Raw genomic sequence first — 19,326 nt, forward strand, 5'->3', positions numbered from 1 at the left:
ATTCTTAATACGAATGAATACGACTGCATACGGCTGTTTCGGCCATATGCAAATTCCTGTTCCGGAGGGTAATTTACAAAGCATTCAAATACGACTGCTTTGTAAACCTCCGATGTCGTATTGATTCGTATTAGCGGTCAGATCCGTGCAGGCTGCAATGTGTAAAAAAAATTTTTTTAAACCAGCCCAGGACCCTGGACTCTGCAGCCCCGGACCTAGGAACCAAGGCCCCGGACCCAGGAGCCCCGGACCCAGGGACCTACGTACGGGCTCAAGATAGGTAAGTATCAGTATGTATGGGCTTTGGATGTATTATAGTTTTATTTTTCGTGTGTCAGTGTGTGTGTTTATTTTACTATTTTTAATACTGTGGAACTACAAGTGCCAGCGGGCCATTTAATGCCCCGCATGCTGGGACTTGTGGTTCTCCAAGTCCCAGCATGCGGGGGAGGCTTCCTGGGACTCATAGTTCCACAGTATTAAACAATCATTTATTCTTTTTTTTACACCAGTTCATCAGCCCGGAGACCACAGCCCAGGGTCACAGCCTGGGCTTCAGCCTGGTCAGGTAAGTCCTGGAGGGGGGGACCCCTTTATTGGGGGGTCCCCACTCCCCCAGGGCCCCTGGCTAGGCTGACTGGTCGGTAGGGTGAATGTTTTGGCCGTATATAGCAGGTGTCCCCCGGCTGTGACATTATCCTGCTGGCTGGTTGGGCCTGGGTCTGGTTCTTAAAATACGGGGGACCCCTAGTCATTTTGTCCCCCGTATTTTGGGAACCAGCCCCTCCCCTGGAGCCGGTTTAAAAAAATCGGGGAACCCCTATTTGCCGGGTTTCCTGATTTTTTTATTACCAGCCCCGGCTCTTTCAGCCTGGTGCTGGTTACAGCTGTGGGGGGGACCCCACGCCGTTTTATTTATTTATTATTCTATTTTTTTTACACTGAAGCCTGCACGGATCAGTCAGATCCGTGCAGGCTTCTGCCAAATATGACAGGAAAATAAAGTGTATTTTCCTGGCGTATTTGCTTGGCCATTCACGGCTGTTTTACGCCAATTAGCGGCCGTATTTTCAATACGGCCACTTAGTAAATCAGGAATCACCATTCTTTTGAATGGTGATTCCCGTCATATTCTATCGATGGTGTATTCATTCGTATTTGTAAATACAAATATGAATACGAAATATCGTATTTTTGCCATAGTAAATGCCAAAAATACGTTTACGCCAAAATAAATCGCATTTTCCTATGAAAATATGATTTTTTTTTTCAGGAATTCATCTTAGTAAATTTCCCCCTTTAAATGTAGCCACATATTCTCCAGAATCATGTCGATTCCATACGTATGGATTTCAGGCAGATAACTGGGCAGCAAGAATGGCCGCACCGAGAAATATTTCTGAAGTTTCTCACAAGACAATAAATTTTAGGACAAACAATTGAAATGACATTTTGAGTATACACAAGATTCCGGGTAAATCATCATCTGGAATATGTCTCTTTCCCTGACATTTGTTATATCATGAAGAATATGCAGTGAATCTACAGGTCATGGCAAATTACACGGGGCCTGATTCTAAAGGCCCCAATACACTATCCCGACAAGTCAGACCCAATTTCCCTTGAGCTCCCCGGGAGGGCTAACTTATGCTTTGGCACTTAATGTTCTTTTTTTTTTTTCATGCGATATCGTATGCGAATAATTTATGGCATGTACTCCCGGGGAGCGGGGGAATTCAAAATAACCAATTGAAATGATTTAGCAGCCGGCCATTCTTTTGTATGTTTTTTTTTTTTAAATCTCCTGCCCACTTCCCCTCTGCTGCCTGGTGCTTTGCCACTCTGCAGATAGGAGTGTGCCAGCAGACCACATCGGATGTGACACATTGCGGTGCTAAAATGCACCCATGGTGTGCTGCTGATGGGCTGCACATAGGACTTAACTTATGTGCAGCCAGTCCGACATCTGACTCCATTCAGATGTGCACAGGACAGTGCATTGGATCGGATGCAATAAATATGCGATTTGGGCAGATTTCCCCCGATTTCTTGGTGCAAACTGAAGGAATCGGGTGAAATTGGGCCCAAATTGCATACCAATAATGCCACACCATAGTGTCACTTATACAAGATCCCCACAGTAGTATTGCCCCTTACACATAAGGCCAACAAAAATGCCACTTATACAAATAATGCCCACAGTAATGCCCCTTATTCAATAAATGTCACTCCAGCAGCTGCATGCCCTGTTTCCCCGCTTCTCTGTGCTCCTCCAGCCCCCTCTCCTCTTGTCTTCAGCATGCACAGAGCCTGCTTCTCTTAGTGGCCCTCCTTCACTTCAGCAGCGGTGACGGCATTGCATCACATATGCCGGGGACGGAGGCCGCTGGGATGGGTTTTTCTGATGATATAACTGTGCAGGGTTGGGGTGGAGGGGAAACTAATTCAGGTGATGGAACTCAGTTCCACCCCATTCCCCATCCCTTTAACTCCTGACTGAACAACTGCATTTATGGTGAATAGGTCACTGCTTGAAGTGCGCAACATACCTGTGATAATCCCAGATGCACAGAAGCTGTCTCGGAGATGTACATTATTTTTCCATCTGAAGCCACAACGAAAACAAATCCATCTAAAGTCTGTGGGAAAGAAAATAACTAATTTTAACTTAAATGTATAAAACAGCTTAGTTGTCTACCCTCCCGCATCCTGCAGGAGGCTCCCAATTCAGTCCCAAATTTTCTGTTGCAAAAAAAAACATTGACCTCCTAATCTCAAGGATTCTTCAGATTCTGCCGGGGGTGCCACTAAATGATGTACTGTAATCACAGTGATTTGCTGTAACTTCTCAAGTCGGGAGCTGACCGCTCTCATTATACCCCCTAGTGGCCAGGGCTGCCATCAGGAATTTTGGGGCCTGGGACTCATTTCTAGTCTGGGCCCCCCTCCTCACTTGACTTACCATAACCCGGTTCCTGCTCCCCCATCTCCTCTTCCACTAAGCTATAGCACGGAGGTCTCGGAGCACAGGCTTCTTCAACTTCAGGATGCCGGTGGCCAATTAAAATGCAGCACCGACTGGAAAGCCAATCAGAGCTTGCATACCGGCAGCCACTCTGATTGTCTGCAGGTACATGAGCTCTGACTGGGTTGAATAAACCTGCGCTCCGGGACCTGCTTTGTTCAGCACACTGAGCACAGTGCAGGCAGTCGGGGTGTTACGGTGGGCAAAATGAGCTGCCCGGGCCCTTCCAGAGGCCAGGGCCCGGAACAGCTGTACCCATAGCACCCCCTATTGGCAGCCCTGCTTGTGGCAACCGCTGACAGGAGAGAAGGCAGCACATGAGTGCTGGTGTGCACTCATCCATAGCATGCTGTTGCTGTCTGACTTGTTGTTAGTTATTTTCTTTGGTTAAACACGTTTGTTTAATTAAAGTATATGGTGTCCAAACTTCCCTAGAAGAGTATGTAGCATACAAGCAGCCTTCCCTAGCAGAGTATGAATCAATGATCATGCTCTGTAAACTTTTAAAACACATTTTAGCCCAACCTATAACCCTCCCCTAGTGCCTAACTCTAACTGCAGCTCAACCATAACCCTGACCTAGTGCCTAACTCTAACTGCTCCCACTGCAATCCAACCATAACCCTCCCCTAGTGCCTAACTCCAACTGTCCCCCCTGCAGCCCACCCATAACCCTCCCCTAGTGCCTAACTCCAACTGTCCCCCCTGCAACCCACCCATAACCCTCCTCTAGTGCCTAACTCCAACTGTCCCCCCTGCAACCCAACCATAACCCTCCCCTAGTGCCTAACTCTAACTGCTCCCACTGCAATCCAACCATAACCCTCCCCTAGTGCCTAACTCTAACTGCAGCTCAACCATAACCCTCCCCTAGTGCCTAACTCCAACTGTCCCCCCTGCAGCCCACCCATAACCCTTCCCTAGTGCCTAACTCCAACTGTCCCCCCTGCAACCCACCCATAACCCTCTGCTAGTGACTAACTCTAACTGTCCCCCCTGCAGCCCAACCATAACCCTCCCCTAGTGCCTAACTCTAACTGTCCCCCCTGCAGCCCAACCATAACCCTCCCCTAGTGCCTAACTCTAACTGCTCCCACTGCAATCCAACCATAACCCTCCCCTAGTGCCTAACTCCAACTGTCCCCCCTGCAACCCACCCATAACCCTTCCCTAGTGCCTAACTCTAACTGTCCCCCCTGCAGCCCAACCATAACCCTCCCCTAGTGCCTAACTCTAACTGTCACCCCTGCAGCCCAACCATAACCCTCCCCTAGTGCCTAACTCCAACTGTCCCCCCTGCAGCCCAACCATAACCCTCCCCTAGTGCCTAACTCTAACTGCTCCCCTGCAGCCCAACCATAACCCTCCCCTAGTGCCTAACTCTATCTGTCCCCCCTGCAGCCCAACCATAATTCTCCCCTAGTGCCTAACTCTAACTGTCCCCCCTGCAGCCCAACCATAACCCTTCCCTAGTGCCTAACTCCAACTGTCCCCCCTGCAGCCCAACCATAATCCTCTGCTAGTGCTTAACTCCAACTGTCCCCCCTGCAGCCCAACCATAACCCTTCCCTAGTGCCTAACTCCAACTGTCCCCCCTGCAGCCCAACCATAATCCTCTGCTAGTGCTTAACTCCAACTGTCCCCCCTGCAGCCCAACCATAACCCTCCCCTAGTGCCTAACTCCAACTGTCCCCCTGCAGCCCAACCATAACCCTCTGCTAGTGCCTAACTCCAACTGTCTCCCCTGCAGCCCAACCATAATCCTCTGCTAGTGCCTAACTCCAACTGTCCCCCTGCAGCCCAACCATAACCCTCTGCTAGTGCCTAACTCCAACTGTCCCCCCTGCAGCCCAACCATAACCCTCCCCTAGTGCCTAACGCTAACTGTCCCCCCCCTGCAGCCCAACCATAACCCTCCCCTAGTGCCTAACTCCAACTATCCCCCCTGCAGTCCACCCATAGCCCTTCCCTAGTGCCTAACTCTAACTGCTCCCCTGCAGCCCAACCATAACCCTCCCCTAGTGCCTAACTCTAACTGTCCCCCCTGCAGCCCAACCATAATTCTCCCCTAGTGCCTAACTCCAACTATCCCCCCTGCAGTCCACCCATAACCCTTCCCTAGTGCCTAACTCTAACTGTCCCCCCTACAGCCCAACCATAACCCTCCCCTAGTGCCTAACTCCAACTATCCCCCCTGCAGTCCACCCATAGCCCTTCCCTAGTGCCTAACTCTAACTGTCCCCCCTGCAGCCCAACCATAACCCTCCCCTAGTGCCTAACTCTAAAGGCCCCCATACACTATGCGATTTTGGGCCGATTTCATCGGATTTCGGCACTTTGGGCCGATAACCGGGTGAAATTGGACCAAAGTCACAGGTGTGTAACATCTGATCCGATCCCATGCGCGGTCCCATGCACATCAGACCGGATCAGGGAGGTCGGGCGGTCAGCAAATAAGATCCTTTCCGACCTCCCTGTATATATGCCTGACCGGGGGAGCAGTGTGGCGGGCGGTCATCATCATCTGCGGGACGCCGGGGCGTGCAGCGGGCGACGAGTCCTGACCTGGCTGGGCGGTGAACGCAGATATCATCAGCGGGACTGGCAGTGCAGTGGCGGGCATTCGATTTTTAAAATAAGCTGTCAAATGACTGTCCGTTCTCTGATTGGCTGAGAGAGCTCAGCCAATCACATGTAAAAAAAATGGCCCATCAAGTGCCAAATTGTATGTGGGCCTCTTGGGGAGCTGCCGGGCGGCTCACAGGCGAATTGGGTCCGACTTTTCCTAATGACAAGTCTGGCCTAATATATGGGGGCCTTTAACCTATCCCTTATCTCAATGTTTACCATCAGAATGCTGCTGTCGCAGTTCCAGATTAAACCCTATGGATGCCCCTTAATAAAAAAAAATTCTATTATGTGTCAAAGTCTCCAGTTCCATCTCGCAAACGATCTCCTAATATGTTTTTAATTTTACCAACCAATAGTCTATGATCTGGAAACTGTCATGTGAATTTGATGTCTATGGTTTATTTACTTTAAATTGTTATTGGCTACATTACATTAATACAGTATTTTCTATATAGAGTCTTTAATGTTTTTATTTAATTTTTTGTATCTTTTTGAAACAATGTAAGAAAGATCAACCAAATCTTTCTTTCAAGATCCAATCAATATAGTTTTGATCCTTTATTCCGGGGCCCCTTATAGGCACAGGGCTGGTGCCAGATCTTCCTATTTGGTGATCCGGTACGGCTCTGTCAGCATTCCGACGGCCAGGATCCGGAGCGCCGGAATTCTCTCTACATCCTATATAAATGAAACATTTTCTTTATTTTAGATGTCATTTATGTTTTTCTAGTTCTCTTTCCATACAAGCCCAATGTTCAGTTTTCAACGAAGAAATTGACGTAAAAAAAAAAAAAATGTTGACCGCTGTAATACTTTGCATTCCCCATTGATGTTGATTATTACATGTCCCAGTCACTGGAAATTCTAAAATGCAGTCAGTGCTGACACCCTGCCGACGGCCAAACAGTTTCATTGAGTTTAATTACAGTATATCCTAATCAGTGTTCTACTCCCCCTCCCTGGAGAAGCTTAAACTTTTAGTTTTGATTAAGCCATAAAACTAGTACAAAACGATATAGCAAATGGGGCAAAAAAAAATAAAAAATTGAAAAGTCATTAAAAGCAACATTGAAAACTGTCTTTATGAGAAACACATTTCATAGAGTGAGACTGCACAGGACTGGGGGAGATTATTGCAGCCTGCTATGTATTTTTATCAAATAATGGCAACATTCTATGAAAACCTACAGGGCTTTAAGCCACAAAATGAAAAATTGCAGTGGATTAAATGCTTCTGCGAGCACACACACTTGTATGCACATAAGCCATTAAAATCCCCATAAATATTTAGCCAGGGTGGAATAAAGAAAATATGCCAATAATAAACTGTATGGCGATATGAACTGTTATGCATTATGCAACTTTAAAAGGTTATATTATATGAAACGTTGCTTTCATCAAACTCTACCCCAAGCCAGGAATTCGCCAGCAACATTTCTTGTCCCCAAGCTGGCAACTAAGAAAGGGGGGGACTTTCAGAGGGCGCCGGGTCAGTCCTTTACATAGGTCATGTCTGATCAGCACCTTTGTCAAAAACAGATAGAGCGCTGTTTGAGTTCCCGCCCTCTCCAGGTGCAGCCCCAGGATTACCATGGATACAGCGATTTTTGAGTACTAACTCCCGGTTATCAAACCAAGACAAGAGGTGCAGCCCTAGGATTGCTGTGGATACAGCGATGTTTGAGTTCTAACCGCATCTGGTTATCAACACCAAGACAAGAGGTGCAGCCCTGGCATTGCCATGGATACAGCGATGTTTGGGTTCTAACCGCATCTGGTTATCAACACCAAGACAAGAGGTGCAGCCCCAGGATTGCCATGGATACAGCGATGTTTGGGTTCTAACCGCATCTGGTTATCACACCAAGACAAGAGGTGCAGCCCCGGCATTGCCATGGATACAGCGATGTTTGGGTTCTAACCGCATCGGGTTATCAACACCAAGACAAGAGGTGCAGCCCCGGGATTGCCATGGATACAGCGATGTTTGGGTTCTAACCGCATTGGGTTATCAACACCAAGACAAGAGGTGCAGTCCCGGGATTGCCATGGATACAGCGATTTTTGGGTTCTAACCGCATCTGGTTATCAACACCAAGACAAGAGGTGCAGCCCCGGGATTGCCATGGATACAGCGATTTTTGGGTTCTAAGCGCATCGAGTTATCAACGCCAACACAAGAGGTGCAGCCCCGGGATTGCCATGGATACAGCGATGTTTGGGTTCTAACCTCATCTGGTTGTCAACACCAAGAAAAAAGGTGCAGCCCCGGGATTGCCTTGGATACAGCGATGTTTGGGTTCTAACCGCATCTGGTTATCAACACCAAGACAAGAGGTGCAGCCCCAGGATTGCCATGGTTACAGCAATGTTTGAGTTCTAACCGCATCTGGTTATCAACACCAAGACAAGAGGTGCAGCCCCAGGATTACCATGGATACAGCGATGTTTCAGTATTAACTCCCGGTTATCAAACCAAGACAAGAGGTGCAGTCCCAGGATTGCCATGGATATAGCAATGTTTGAGTTCCATCCACTCCGTGTTAACAACACCAAGACAAGAGGTGCAGTCCCAGGATTTCTACGATAAAGTGATGTTTGAGTTTTAACTGCTCCTGGTTATCAATACCAAGGCCCTTATTCAGATCTGATCGCAGTACAAATTTGTTCTCAAAATGGGCAAAACCATGTGCACTGCAGGTGGGGCAGATTTAACATGAGTTAGATTTGGGTGAGTTGTTTTGTTTCTGTGCAGGGTAAATACTGGCTGCATTATTTTTACCTTGCAATTTAATTTTCAGTTTCAACACACCCCACCCAAATCTAACTCTCTCTCTGCACATGTTACATCTGCCCCACCTGCAGTGAACATGGTTTTGCCCATTTTGAGAACAAATTTGTACTTTGATCAGATCTGAATAAGGGCCTAATTCAAGAGGTGCAGTCCCGGGATTGTCAAAAATCTAGGTGGTAGAGTAACAGAGCCCCACAATACTGCAGTTCCCCATAGGTACAGCATGGGTTGCGTGTAGACCTAAAGTATCTAATCAAACATTATGGGAACAGATTATTACCTGTAGTAAATGAGATCCTAGTTCCTTTGCCACATTATCCATGGGTCCAAGTCTTGCTGGATGTCCCCAAGCATCTCCGAGCCCTGGAGAGAAAAGAACAGGTAAGATCAGACCTTCCAGTATCGAGACTTTGGTTTGACATGGACAATAAGTTGTCACAAGCATAAGGTCATACAATGTACACAAACAGAGCGCAAATCCTACACCAGTAAATATATGTCAAATACCTATTGTGTTCTTTTTGTACCCTCTCAGCATTGCTCAATATGCGCCATGGAGCACCCACGGAAAAATATAAGGTTTTTAGGGCCAGATGTATCAAGCTTCAAAAAGTGATAAATAACTGTCATGTTACGGACTGGGTTTGAAAATGGCAGTTAGGTGCTGAATGGCTGGATGTTTATCACTCCCCGCTTCATCATTTTTAGAAGTTTGATACATCTGGCCCTTAATAAGGTGCTACCCACTAAGTAATAATACGAACATCACACTATAACAAATGTAAGTGGTTTACCAGGGTGCACTGGGACAATTTTCATTAAACGTTTATCATTTTATTATTATGCATTAAGATATCTCATTGTTTGATATTTTGAAAAGTAAAATATAAAATAAAGGATAGTGAAAAAAGAGAAGAAAAGTTTATAAAAGAAAATGATCCAACAATAACTATAATAGACAACAGTTAATGTTGGATAGAAAAAAATGCTTCAAAATCAGTACACGCTGCAGACTAGGGATGGCCATCGCCACTATTGCCATCGATGGTGACAAAGCAAATGACCGTCGATGGTAGCAGCATACTATGTGATGTATAACCATCGATGGTTTTAACTATCGATGGCCATCCCTTTTATTTTTCTGACTGGCCAGTGGGCCAATCAGAACCTTGGAGGTGTGGCTTTATGAGTGTTGGGGGCAGAGCTATGCTCCGTGTCCCAGCCCCTTGGATAAGAAAAAAAACTGTTAGGTAATGCTTTGCCATCGATGGAGGGAAAACATCAGTCCTAAACCATCAATGATTCTGAATCATCGATGGTTGGTGGCCTTCCCTACTGCAGACACAATGAAGTGTGTAATTGGACACAGTAATCAATGACATTGGGCAGACGCAGAATTATGCTGGTGGGGGGGGAGGGGGGGTTCTATACATGGACACAATGGTTCAGATTGATAGATCTACAATGCCTAGATAGACAGCAGATAGGGATAACCTAAAAGGTCCACATGCAATAGGTTGTTAGGGTCAAAAGGTTGACATGATAAAGGTAGACACGTGACAATGTTGACATGAATTTTTCATGATTTCTTCTTATAAACCAGCTTGTTCTTACTTCACCAATGTCGGGATACAGGGAGAAAATAATAGTGCCCGAAGCACGGAAAACGACAAGTGCCACGCGAGGGTAAGCGTTACACTAATTGGGGGTTCATGTCAACATTGACACCAAATATTGGAGGTACTTGTGTAGTAGCACGGCGCCCACGATGTTTGGTCGCACGACATATAATCCCCCACTATCCACGTCAGCGTGGAGTTGATTTTATATAGTGTGGCGAGCCACCGATCCACCAAGCCCGAAGTATGGCGAGCGCAGCGAGCCACCGAGCCCGAAGCGTGGCGAGCGTAGCGAGCCCCGCGCGGGGACGTGTATTACTTTACATGTATTCCGCGTCCGCTCGCCACACTATATAAGATCAACTCCACGCCAACGTGGATAGTGGGGGTATGAAAAGGTCGTAGGGCGCGTACCGCGTTCATAGTGGGGGTGGCGTGGGGGTGCATTTAACATTGTAAGCCCCCATTAGGGGGCTTATACAATTTTAAATCGCATACCATTGTATATGCGATAGAATGGCATACAATTCGATGGTATACAATTTAAAATTGTATAACATCGGCTGCCATCGCATCGCATACCATCGCATGCCTTATGGTCTGCGATGCGATGGGCGCCGTGCTAGTACACAAGTTCCAAATTGGAAATAATGAGAAACATTGAACACCCCTAATAGTTATTTATATAGGACATACATATACCGCAGCACATTACAGAGAATATTTGAACATTCACATCAGTCCCTGCCCCAGTGGAGCTTACAATCTATGTTCCCTACCACATGTACACGCACACAGACATTCTAGGGTTCATTTGTTGGGAGCCAATTAACCTACCGGTATGTTTTTGGATTGTGGGAGGAAACCAGAGTACCCGGAAGAAACCCACGCAAGTACGGGGAGAACATACAAACTCCGCACAGTTGGAGCCATGGTGGGAATAGAACCCAAGACCTCAGTGCTGTGAGGCGGTAATGCTAACCATTACACCATCCGTACTGTCCTCTGTATTGTATATACTGCCAATCCTATACTGCCTGGTTAATAAACCAATCCGAGAGAGAGAGAGGAGTATGGGAAAGAATTATCGCAGAACTATATACTTTCCAATTCTCTGACACCCAACTACGGTCACTCATTAAGCCAAATTGAGGTTGGTTAAAAAAACAAGGGGGATAGAAAATGAAAGCATAACAGGAGATGGGACGGAACAATAACAGCAGAAGTCCCCATGTTGATCAGCTACGCTTAATTATTAGCAAGGATTTAAAATATCTTTCCTTTTGGGTAAATGAGTAGCTTGTGCGCAGGGTGACCGCTGCCTGCTGTCATGTGCCGAGAGCGGCTGCAGAAACCTCCTGCCGGGCATCTAACACATACGGCTGGAAATGCAACCTGGCCACAGTTTCTGCTAATTGCAATTGTTTTAAGTTACAATGACTCATTCGGGGCTTATTCATTTTCGCCAGTATCTTATTCACTATTAGGCTGATTAGGCTGCAGCCGATAAATCGCATGTAAAAATGGCACATCCAGTGCCAAGTCCGATGTAAGGACTGGCGGGGAGCTGCCGGGGAAGTTCAAGGGAAATCAGGCCAGGATCACATGCAGCCTGTACAGCCAATCAGAGTGTCCTTGGGGCAGTGCTGTACTTCCTGGTGCTGGCAGCTCCACCCCCCTGTGATGTCATTCCATCAGAGGGTGGGGCCAGAGCAAAGCTCGCTGCCGCCCTGTTATGCGGCCGGTTATAAGATGGCTACTGGACCTATGACCGCTAGAAGTCCCACAACTTTATATGCTCCTTTATATAAGAGGATGGATCTCAAACTGCTGTGGTACTACAAGTCCCAGTATATATTCCTCAATAGCTGTTTTGCGCATGCGCGATTATGTGCATGTGCAAACCCCAGGAGCGTGTGGCTTCACCGCACCCGATTCAGAAGACAGAGGCCATCTAAAAAAATAAGTATTGACTAACTTTTCAGACCGATGGTTGCAGAAATCATTCGATGGTCAGTGACCATCGAATGATTTCTCCTTCATTCGGCATTTACCTGTTGCTAGGCTGCGGTTACGGGCAGCCTAGTGAATGGGTCTGAATCATGCGCTATGTTTGCAGCAAACCCGCTTTGTCACTATCGTCACCCGAGCTACTGCCCAAAGTCGGAGGAAACATGGGAAGGAGAATTGTGTTTGATAAATGTCCCCGGGTTCATAACCTTTCAGCTCAGAAATCATTTTTCACGCTAGCAAAGGGCCCATGAGCGCGGCTGCAGATTACACTAATGCCGCACAGCCCTCAGTCATTATGTCTGGAGCGGGGTAACAGCCAGCTCCGACCCAGCACAAACAGTGGGGTAGATGTATGAAGCAGTGATAAGGGAGGAGGAAGTGGCCCATGGCAACCAATCAGCTGCTCTGTATAATTTTATATTACAGAGCAGCAATCCATGCTGATTGGTTGTAATGGGCCACTTCTCCTCCGGCTCACTTCTCCCTTATCACCGTTTCATACATCTGCCCCAGTGGTATGAGGTGTTCTGTCGCAGCCGGGATAATGCCGCGTTGGGGTCCGGTCAGAGGTTGGCCTTATAGTATGATGCATTGCATACCATAATAGCACAGTTTTATTCTCCATTACTCTGTGCTGCTGCTGAGGGACCCTGCTCCTTCCACAGAGCACTGAACTGTCACTTATTAACATTCACTGCCCCTTTTACATGCAGCACAGCATAAAGTAAAGCAGGGTTGCTTACCCTCCAGGAATGGAATCGAAAATCTGGTCCAACCTCCCGGCCTCCCGGAAAGGTGGGCAACCCTCCCTGTTTCTGGGGGACCCCCCCCCCCCCCCCCCGTCCCCTCCGTCCCCGTTCCCAGCTATCTCACCCCTGACCATGGCGTTTAAATAACCGGATTGGCCGTTCTCCGGTGAGGGGGCGGGGCTAAAGTGGTGAAATTTAATAGGATGAGAGATTCAGAAAGTGAGAGATTTGGTAAGAAATCTCCAGGTTTTTTAAAGCGGCGATCATTTACACTGCAATCTTTGCCAATGTTTATTTTGCAGTGTAAATGATTGCCGCTTAAAAAAAATTGGAGATCTCTACCAAATCTCTCAATTTCTGAATCTCTCATCCTATTAAATTTCGCCCATAAATTTTATAGGTTTCATCTCATTCCAATGGCCCTGTATATTTTATGTCCATACTTTGAAACAATAAAATCTGTCTTTTATTACATTAATATACCATCATTTTAATAATAAAAAAAAAAACTGTTGTCCCTGGAACGCTGTAACAAATCTAAATCTAAATAACACCCATCTATTTTGTTGCTATTAGATACAAATATTGATACTGTGGAATGTTTTATATGCTGATACATGAATCATTTAATAATACCACAAATCGCATGACGCATATTACGAATAAGATTGAGAAAAATTCTTAGAACAAAATCATATTTCAGGTAACCACGACCTATAATAATTATATGACTGTTTTCTGTTTCTGCGTCTGTCAGAAAATGATGCATAAAAAATAACGTTTAAAAAAAAGGACGACAAATATGAACAAACACAAACAAGCAAAACCATATAGTACAGGTTGAGTATCCCGTATCCAAAATGCTCGGGACCAGGAGAATTTTGGATAACGGATTATTCCGTATTTCGGAATATTTTAATATTTCAATGATGTATTTTGAAGTATCTTGCATTTATGCTGTATAAACACATAATATACACACAAATATATATATTATTACCACATAAAATACACACAAATATATTTTAATTGTTCAAAAAACAAGGTTTCAAAACGTGAAACAAAATGTGTGTACTATCTCAGCACTGAATTTGAATGCCAAGCAATCATTGTCTTGCACATATATAGTGCCAGTTACATATCATGTCCCCAGTGATGCTGTTACATATGTCCCCAGTGAGTTTTTAGCAAAAAAAATTTTTTTTTTCACTTTCTGGAATGTCCGTATTTCGGAATAATTCGGATAACGGATATTCGGATACGGGATACTCGACCTGTACTGCGTAAATTGGCCAGTGAAATGCACTGATAACATGCCCCTGTTGGTTTTTGTATTGTGCCAAATTCAATATTCCTATATGCCAGCCCATAATTGTGGTAATTATTATTATTATATTATTTTATTTTATTAACAGTTTCTTATATAGCGCACACATATACTGCAGCGCTTTACAGAGAATATTGGAACATTCACATCAGTCGCTGCTCCACTGGAGCTTACAATCTATGTTCCCTACCACATGTACACGCACACACAGACATTCTAGGGTTACATTTTTGTTGGAAGCCAATTAGCTTACCAGTATATTTTTGGATTGTGGGAGGAAACCGGAGTGCCCGGAGGAAACCCACGCAAGCACGGGGAGAATATACAAACTCCGCACAGTTAGAGCCATGGTGGGAATGGAACCCATGACTTCAGTGCTGTGAGGCAGTAATGCTAACCATTACACCGTCCGTACTGCCCCATTATTATAATTATTCTTTATTTATATAGCGCCACAAGGTTTCCGCAGTGCCCAGTTGCAGAGTACATAATAAATAATCAAAACAAGAACAAGAAAACAGTTCAAGACAGTATAGGACAAGTAAAGGGCATCTAAACATCAGCAGATGACATTGAAGTATCAAGGTGGCAGAAAACCAAGGAATTTGGTGCCATCAAAGGGAGCATGGAGTAGATGATAGTTTAAATAAGAGTAGGAAAAGCACATGAGCGAAGAGGGCCCTGCTCGCGAGAGCTTACACTCTAAATATAAAATCTATATAAGTGAATAATTATTTTTATTTTTTCGTCTATGATCAATTTTCTCTTTCGAATGATTTCACAAGCGCTCGCAGATCTAAGTCAGTCTCCTCCCACCACGGGACACTGGGGGAGGTATGCATTATGGTATGCTATTACCTGCCTGCCCCCTCCTGGAGGCAGGGACTCAAAGTAGGTATGTATGGTACCAACCAATCAGCTCCTAACCGCCGTGTTACAGGCTGTGCCTGAAAATAACAGAAGCTGATTGGTTGGCATATTATCTCTCTCTACTGCATTTCTATCCGAGCTTTCATACATCTCCCCCTGGAAAGTGAGCAAAGATCCGTCATACTGTAATAAAATCTGATCCTTTAATAAATCTCCCAGAACTGCTATATTCTCTCTAAGGCGAAACGGCTGCGGTTTCGAGTTGCGGCAAAACCCTAATGCTAAATTTACACACAGTTGGGAACACAAAGCAGTATTTAAGAGCTGACATGCTATCTGGAATATGTGTTTTATAGTCATTACAATTCGGCATAGACATTATAATATGCATAATATATAATGACGTCTACTCCTGCTGTTCCAAGTCCGCTCTCTGAATGAGAACCGTTATATTTAGTATCTCTATAAAATATTTGGTGGAACTACGCGCACTAAAATCTCAGCAGGACTGTGCAAAAAGTTTATTCTGTAGAGTTTATTGGGCGCTCCACAGATGTTCGCTTGAAACACAACAGAGACCTGACCTCAGACACGGATTCTGAAATGTACCACGTAGTAAGAAACTCAATTTTCCCTCTACGTTCGACAGGCGCAGATCTGGAACAGAAATAATACTGGGAGAATGAATACTGGAGTCTAAAAATATTCAGCCCCTACTTATTATTAACACGTTCCAACTGCAGTTCTGTACCGAGGACTAAAACTATATCATATAAATAACTAAACAGAAATGTGACCCTATTTTGCAGTGGTAACCAAAAACATGCATTATCTGTATTCTTATATATTAAGCACCACAATAAATAATTATTAAGCACCACATATAAATTCAAGTATTCCTTAAAGTGCACCTTGCAGATATTAAAGGGATATATATATAAACAAAGTAGGTTAACATGAAACAAAACTAGCCAAGTAAGATAATTAAGGTATATGTTAGATAAAGTAAACAAACACAATTAAGATAAACTGTAAAATATGGGCAATATAAGTGAACAAAATAAATATTACACAATAAAAAAAATCTTATGAGTCACTCACAGATAAAAAAAATAATAATATAAATAAAAAAAATACAAAATATGTCAAAACTGTAACATTTGAGTAACAGGGCCTACAAATGGGGCAATTTCAGGGCATTTTCGTAGCGATAGGACTTCATTTGACTAGATTGCTTAGAAAATGCCCCTACATCGCTCCATGTGTAGGTGAGTCCTTAGTGATAGCAATGCGCGGGCCCACGAATCGTAATTGCCCGGCGATTAAAATCCAGCATGCTAGCTTTATTCACAATATGTGGAGGACATGCCCGAAAATACATAAATTCTGGGGTAAAGTGACTAATTATATTAACTCTATTTTCCATTTACAGACGGAACCGTTAGCCGACAGACGGAACCGTTAGCCGACAGACGGAACCGTTAGCCGACAGACGGAACCGTTAGCCTTCTTATGTGCAAACTTTTGCCCATGGTCTTTAAGACCTAATATTTCAAAATATATACCGTTAATAACTGTCATAGTGACCATTGCAAAAAAGGTGATCCTATGGGCGAAATTTAATAGGGTGAGAGATTCAGGAAGTGAGAGGTTTGGTAAGAAATCTCCAATTTTTTTTTTAAGCGGCAATCATTTACACTGCAAAAACAAACAGTGGCAAAGATTGCAGTGTAAATGGTTGCCGCTTTAAAAAACCTAGAGATTTCTTACCAAATCTCTCACTTTCTGAATCTCTCATCCTATTAAATTTCACCCTATTTGGATTTCCCCAAAACCACCGTTACTGGGAACTGTAAAATCCATTTTATTAGAAATTTGATATTATGATAGCCAAGCGGTCTTTCCGGCTTTGGAGACGGGGGTTGCGTCATTTTATAAAAAATGGGAAGCGCTTATAGATTCACTTGACTTTTCTACTCGAGATAAGATTATGAACGTGTTTGAGACGACTAGTTGGTCATTGTTGCGTCAAATTCCATAAACTAAAGTCAATTTTCGAAATTTATGTAATCTGTAAACATGTTGAAATTTGTAAATCTGAATTTAGTATAACTGAATATATTTGGCAAGTCTTTCCAAAATGTATGATTTCTGGTGATGTACCCATTTCCCTTTCCTCCCTATTTATATGTTGTCAATGTAACTTTTTTGTATTGTATTATTATTTCTGTTTATCGGAAAAATTTAATTCAAAAAGTTACTATATAAAAAAATATAATATAATAAAAAATCTAGTCAGATCACCGGTCAGAGACAGTATTCTCACCGGAGAACACGAACAGATGACTCAGCGCATATCACCGACACATCACTGTGCAGCGCTGTGTGCTGAGCAATCTAGCATCACCCAAATCGCTCGGGAAAATCTCCCTGTGTGTAGGCCCCGTTAGTTCTAATAAGTTTAAAACTTAATTAGACATGATAAAATCACAAGTAGTGCTCACTGTCCATCGGCATAAAGCGAATGTGCCAAATCTACTGTAAGCTGAATGATAGCAGAAAGCGTTCCTGTGCTCCCAGGAGAAATAGTGTCAGTCCTTGTATTATGTGAGCGGAAACAGAGCTCGATGAAAGGTCACAGAAAATACTGAATGCGTGTATTCATTTAAGGCTTCATCGCTAGCGATTTACACAGTATTTGCTCATTAAAGTAAAAATGGATTAGGTGTACTTTAAGTGATTATACTATAGTTCAGTAATTCCCAAACTCAGTCCTTAAGGCACCTTAAAGAAAGGCCTCCATATCCTTGTGTGAAGTATCTTATAGAGCGCGGGATGTATTAAAATACATCACCGCCCTTCGCCGCCCACCATGATGCCAGCGCATATGTACTAACATATGTGGCTGGCATCGCGGTGCAGTAACGGAGACCCCCCACAATACCTGTACTGTGGTGTGGTGGGGGGTCGGGTCTCTGTCTCCTCCCTGCTGCCTCATGCTGCCTTCAAGCCGGGGACAGCTAAGCAGGCTGTCCCTGGCGCCTCCTCCTCCCCCTGCAGCCGGAAGGACGGCCGGCTGCGTTGCTAGGGGGAGGAAAGGCTTACCTTCCAGGGTCCAGGAGGACCTGCAAGAAGGTAAGCCCAAGGGAGGGGGAGGGGGGGCGGCGAGGCGGTGGGGTTGCGGCGGGCGGCAAAAAGAAGCCCATAGGCTTCTATAGGGTATTAAGGGTGGAGATACTATGGCCGGTGAAATCGGTGCGGCCGGGTAATAGTACATATGAAAATGCGGTAAAACGGGGGCTTTACCGCATTTTCATTTTGATACATCTCGCCCAGAGCCTCGCATTTTACTATCTGCTGGGGAGGCGCCAGGCTCCGCAGTGGCTAAGATCACATTCGATGCTTCGATGCGCCTTGTGCATACGATGTACCACATGCAGTCTTATTCATGGCTGTGGGATACGAAGGATCTTTGTGGCAGCCATGACGATCTCCAAATCCTATCCGACGCGAATGGGACTGCGCATCGGAATCGGAGGTAAATCACATGATTTATCATTCCAATGGGTTGAAATCACATGAAAAAAGGGCCACATCGCACAAGTGTTTCTGCACCATAGCAGTCCAGATTTTGAAGGAATAAATTGCGAGTTCTATTGAAGATTGGATGTTGTCATAGCAACCAAACAGATTCTGCTTCGTATTTATTTACCACCTTCTAGAAGATAATATAATCTTATTGGTTGCTATGGGCAACCATCCATCTTCAATAGAAGTCCCATCATAGTACATTTACCCCTAAGAATATCCATGCTTAAGGCACACATCCATAGGAGAGAGATGCCGTTGGCTGGAAGTGGGGGTGGGACCTGGCACTATGTATTATTAGGCCCCAGAGAGCAACCAATCAGAGTGTATTTATGACCTCCTAGAAAATGAAAGGTAGAATCTTATTGGTTACTAGTATGCTTGCATCTTATGAGTTTGCTTTATCCATTTGCAGCCAGAGAGTTGGCTCTTTTTTTAACTCCTGTTTCTTATTTAAATACCAGAGTAGGTGTGGTCACACATGGGGGTTACACATGGGGGTTATTCTGGTTAATTCGCTTGGATGGGAATGTGGAACATGCACACATACATATATAAAGTTGGTCTGAGCAACCTTACATTTGCGTGCTCGTTCTGAAGGAAGTGAGCGGGCAGCGGACAGCAGCTGATGTCCGCTGCCCGCCACCCGCACCCGCGTCACGGCCTTATTGGCATGAAAACGTCCAGAGTTCTCATGGACAGTTTGCTAA

At 44.8% G+C, this 19,326-nt stretch overlaps 1 protein-coding gene across 3 annotated transcripts in view; it reads right to left on the minus strand.

Annotated features, from left to right (window-relative positions):
* The window catches only part of SIM2 (SIM bHLH transcription factor 2), an 84,561-nt gene that overhangs the window by 39,881 nt on the left and 25,354 nt on the right, over positions 1–19,326 (minus strand). For 2 of the 3 annotated variants that reach the window (XM_083171733.1, XM_083171732.1), the window contains exons 2-3: positions 8,731–8,813; positions 2,550–2,639 (exon numbers count right to left, since the gene is read on the minus strand). In XM_083171733.1, the coding sequence (XP_083027859.1) occupies positions 2,550–2,639; positions 8,731–8,813 (173 nt within the window). Of the gene's footprint in view, positions 1–2,549; positions 2,640–8,730; positions 8,814–10,906; positions 11,635–19,326 lie in introns of those variants that run through there. The other variant, XM_083171734.1, reaches the window with a different exon arrangement.

The sequence above is a fragment of the Crinia signifera genome, chromosome 2 (assembly GCF_055691185.1).
Source record: "Crinia signifera chromosome 2, ASM5569118v1, whole genome shotgun sequence".
In the NCBI taxonomy this organism is placed as follows: Eukaryota; Metazoa; Chordata; class Amphibia; order Anura; family Myobatrachidae; genus Crinia; species Crinia signifera.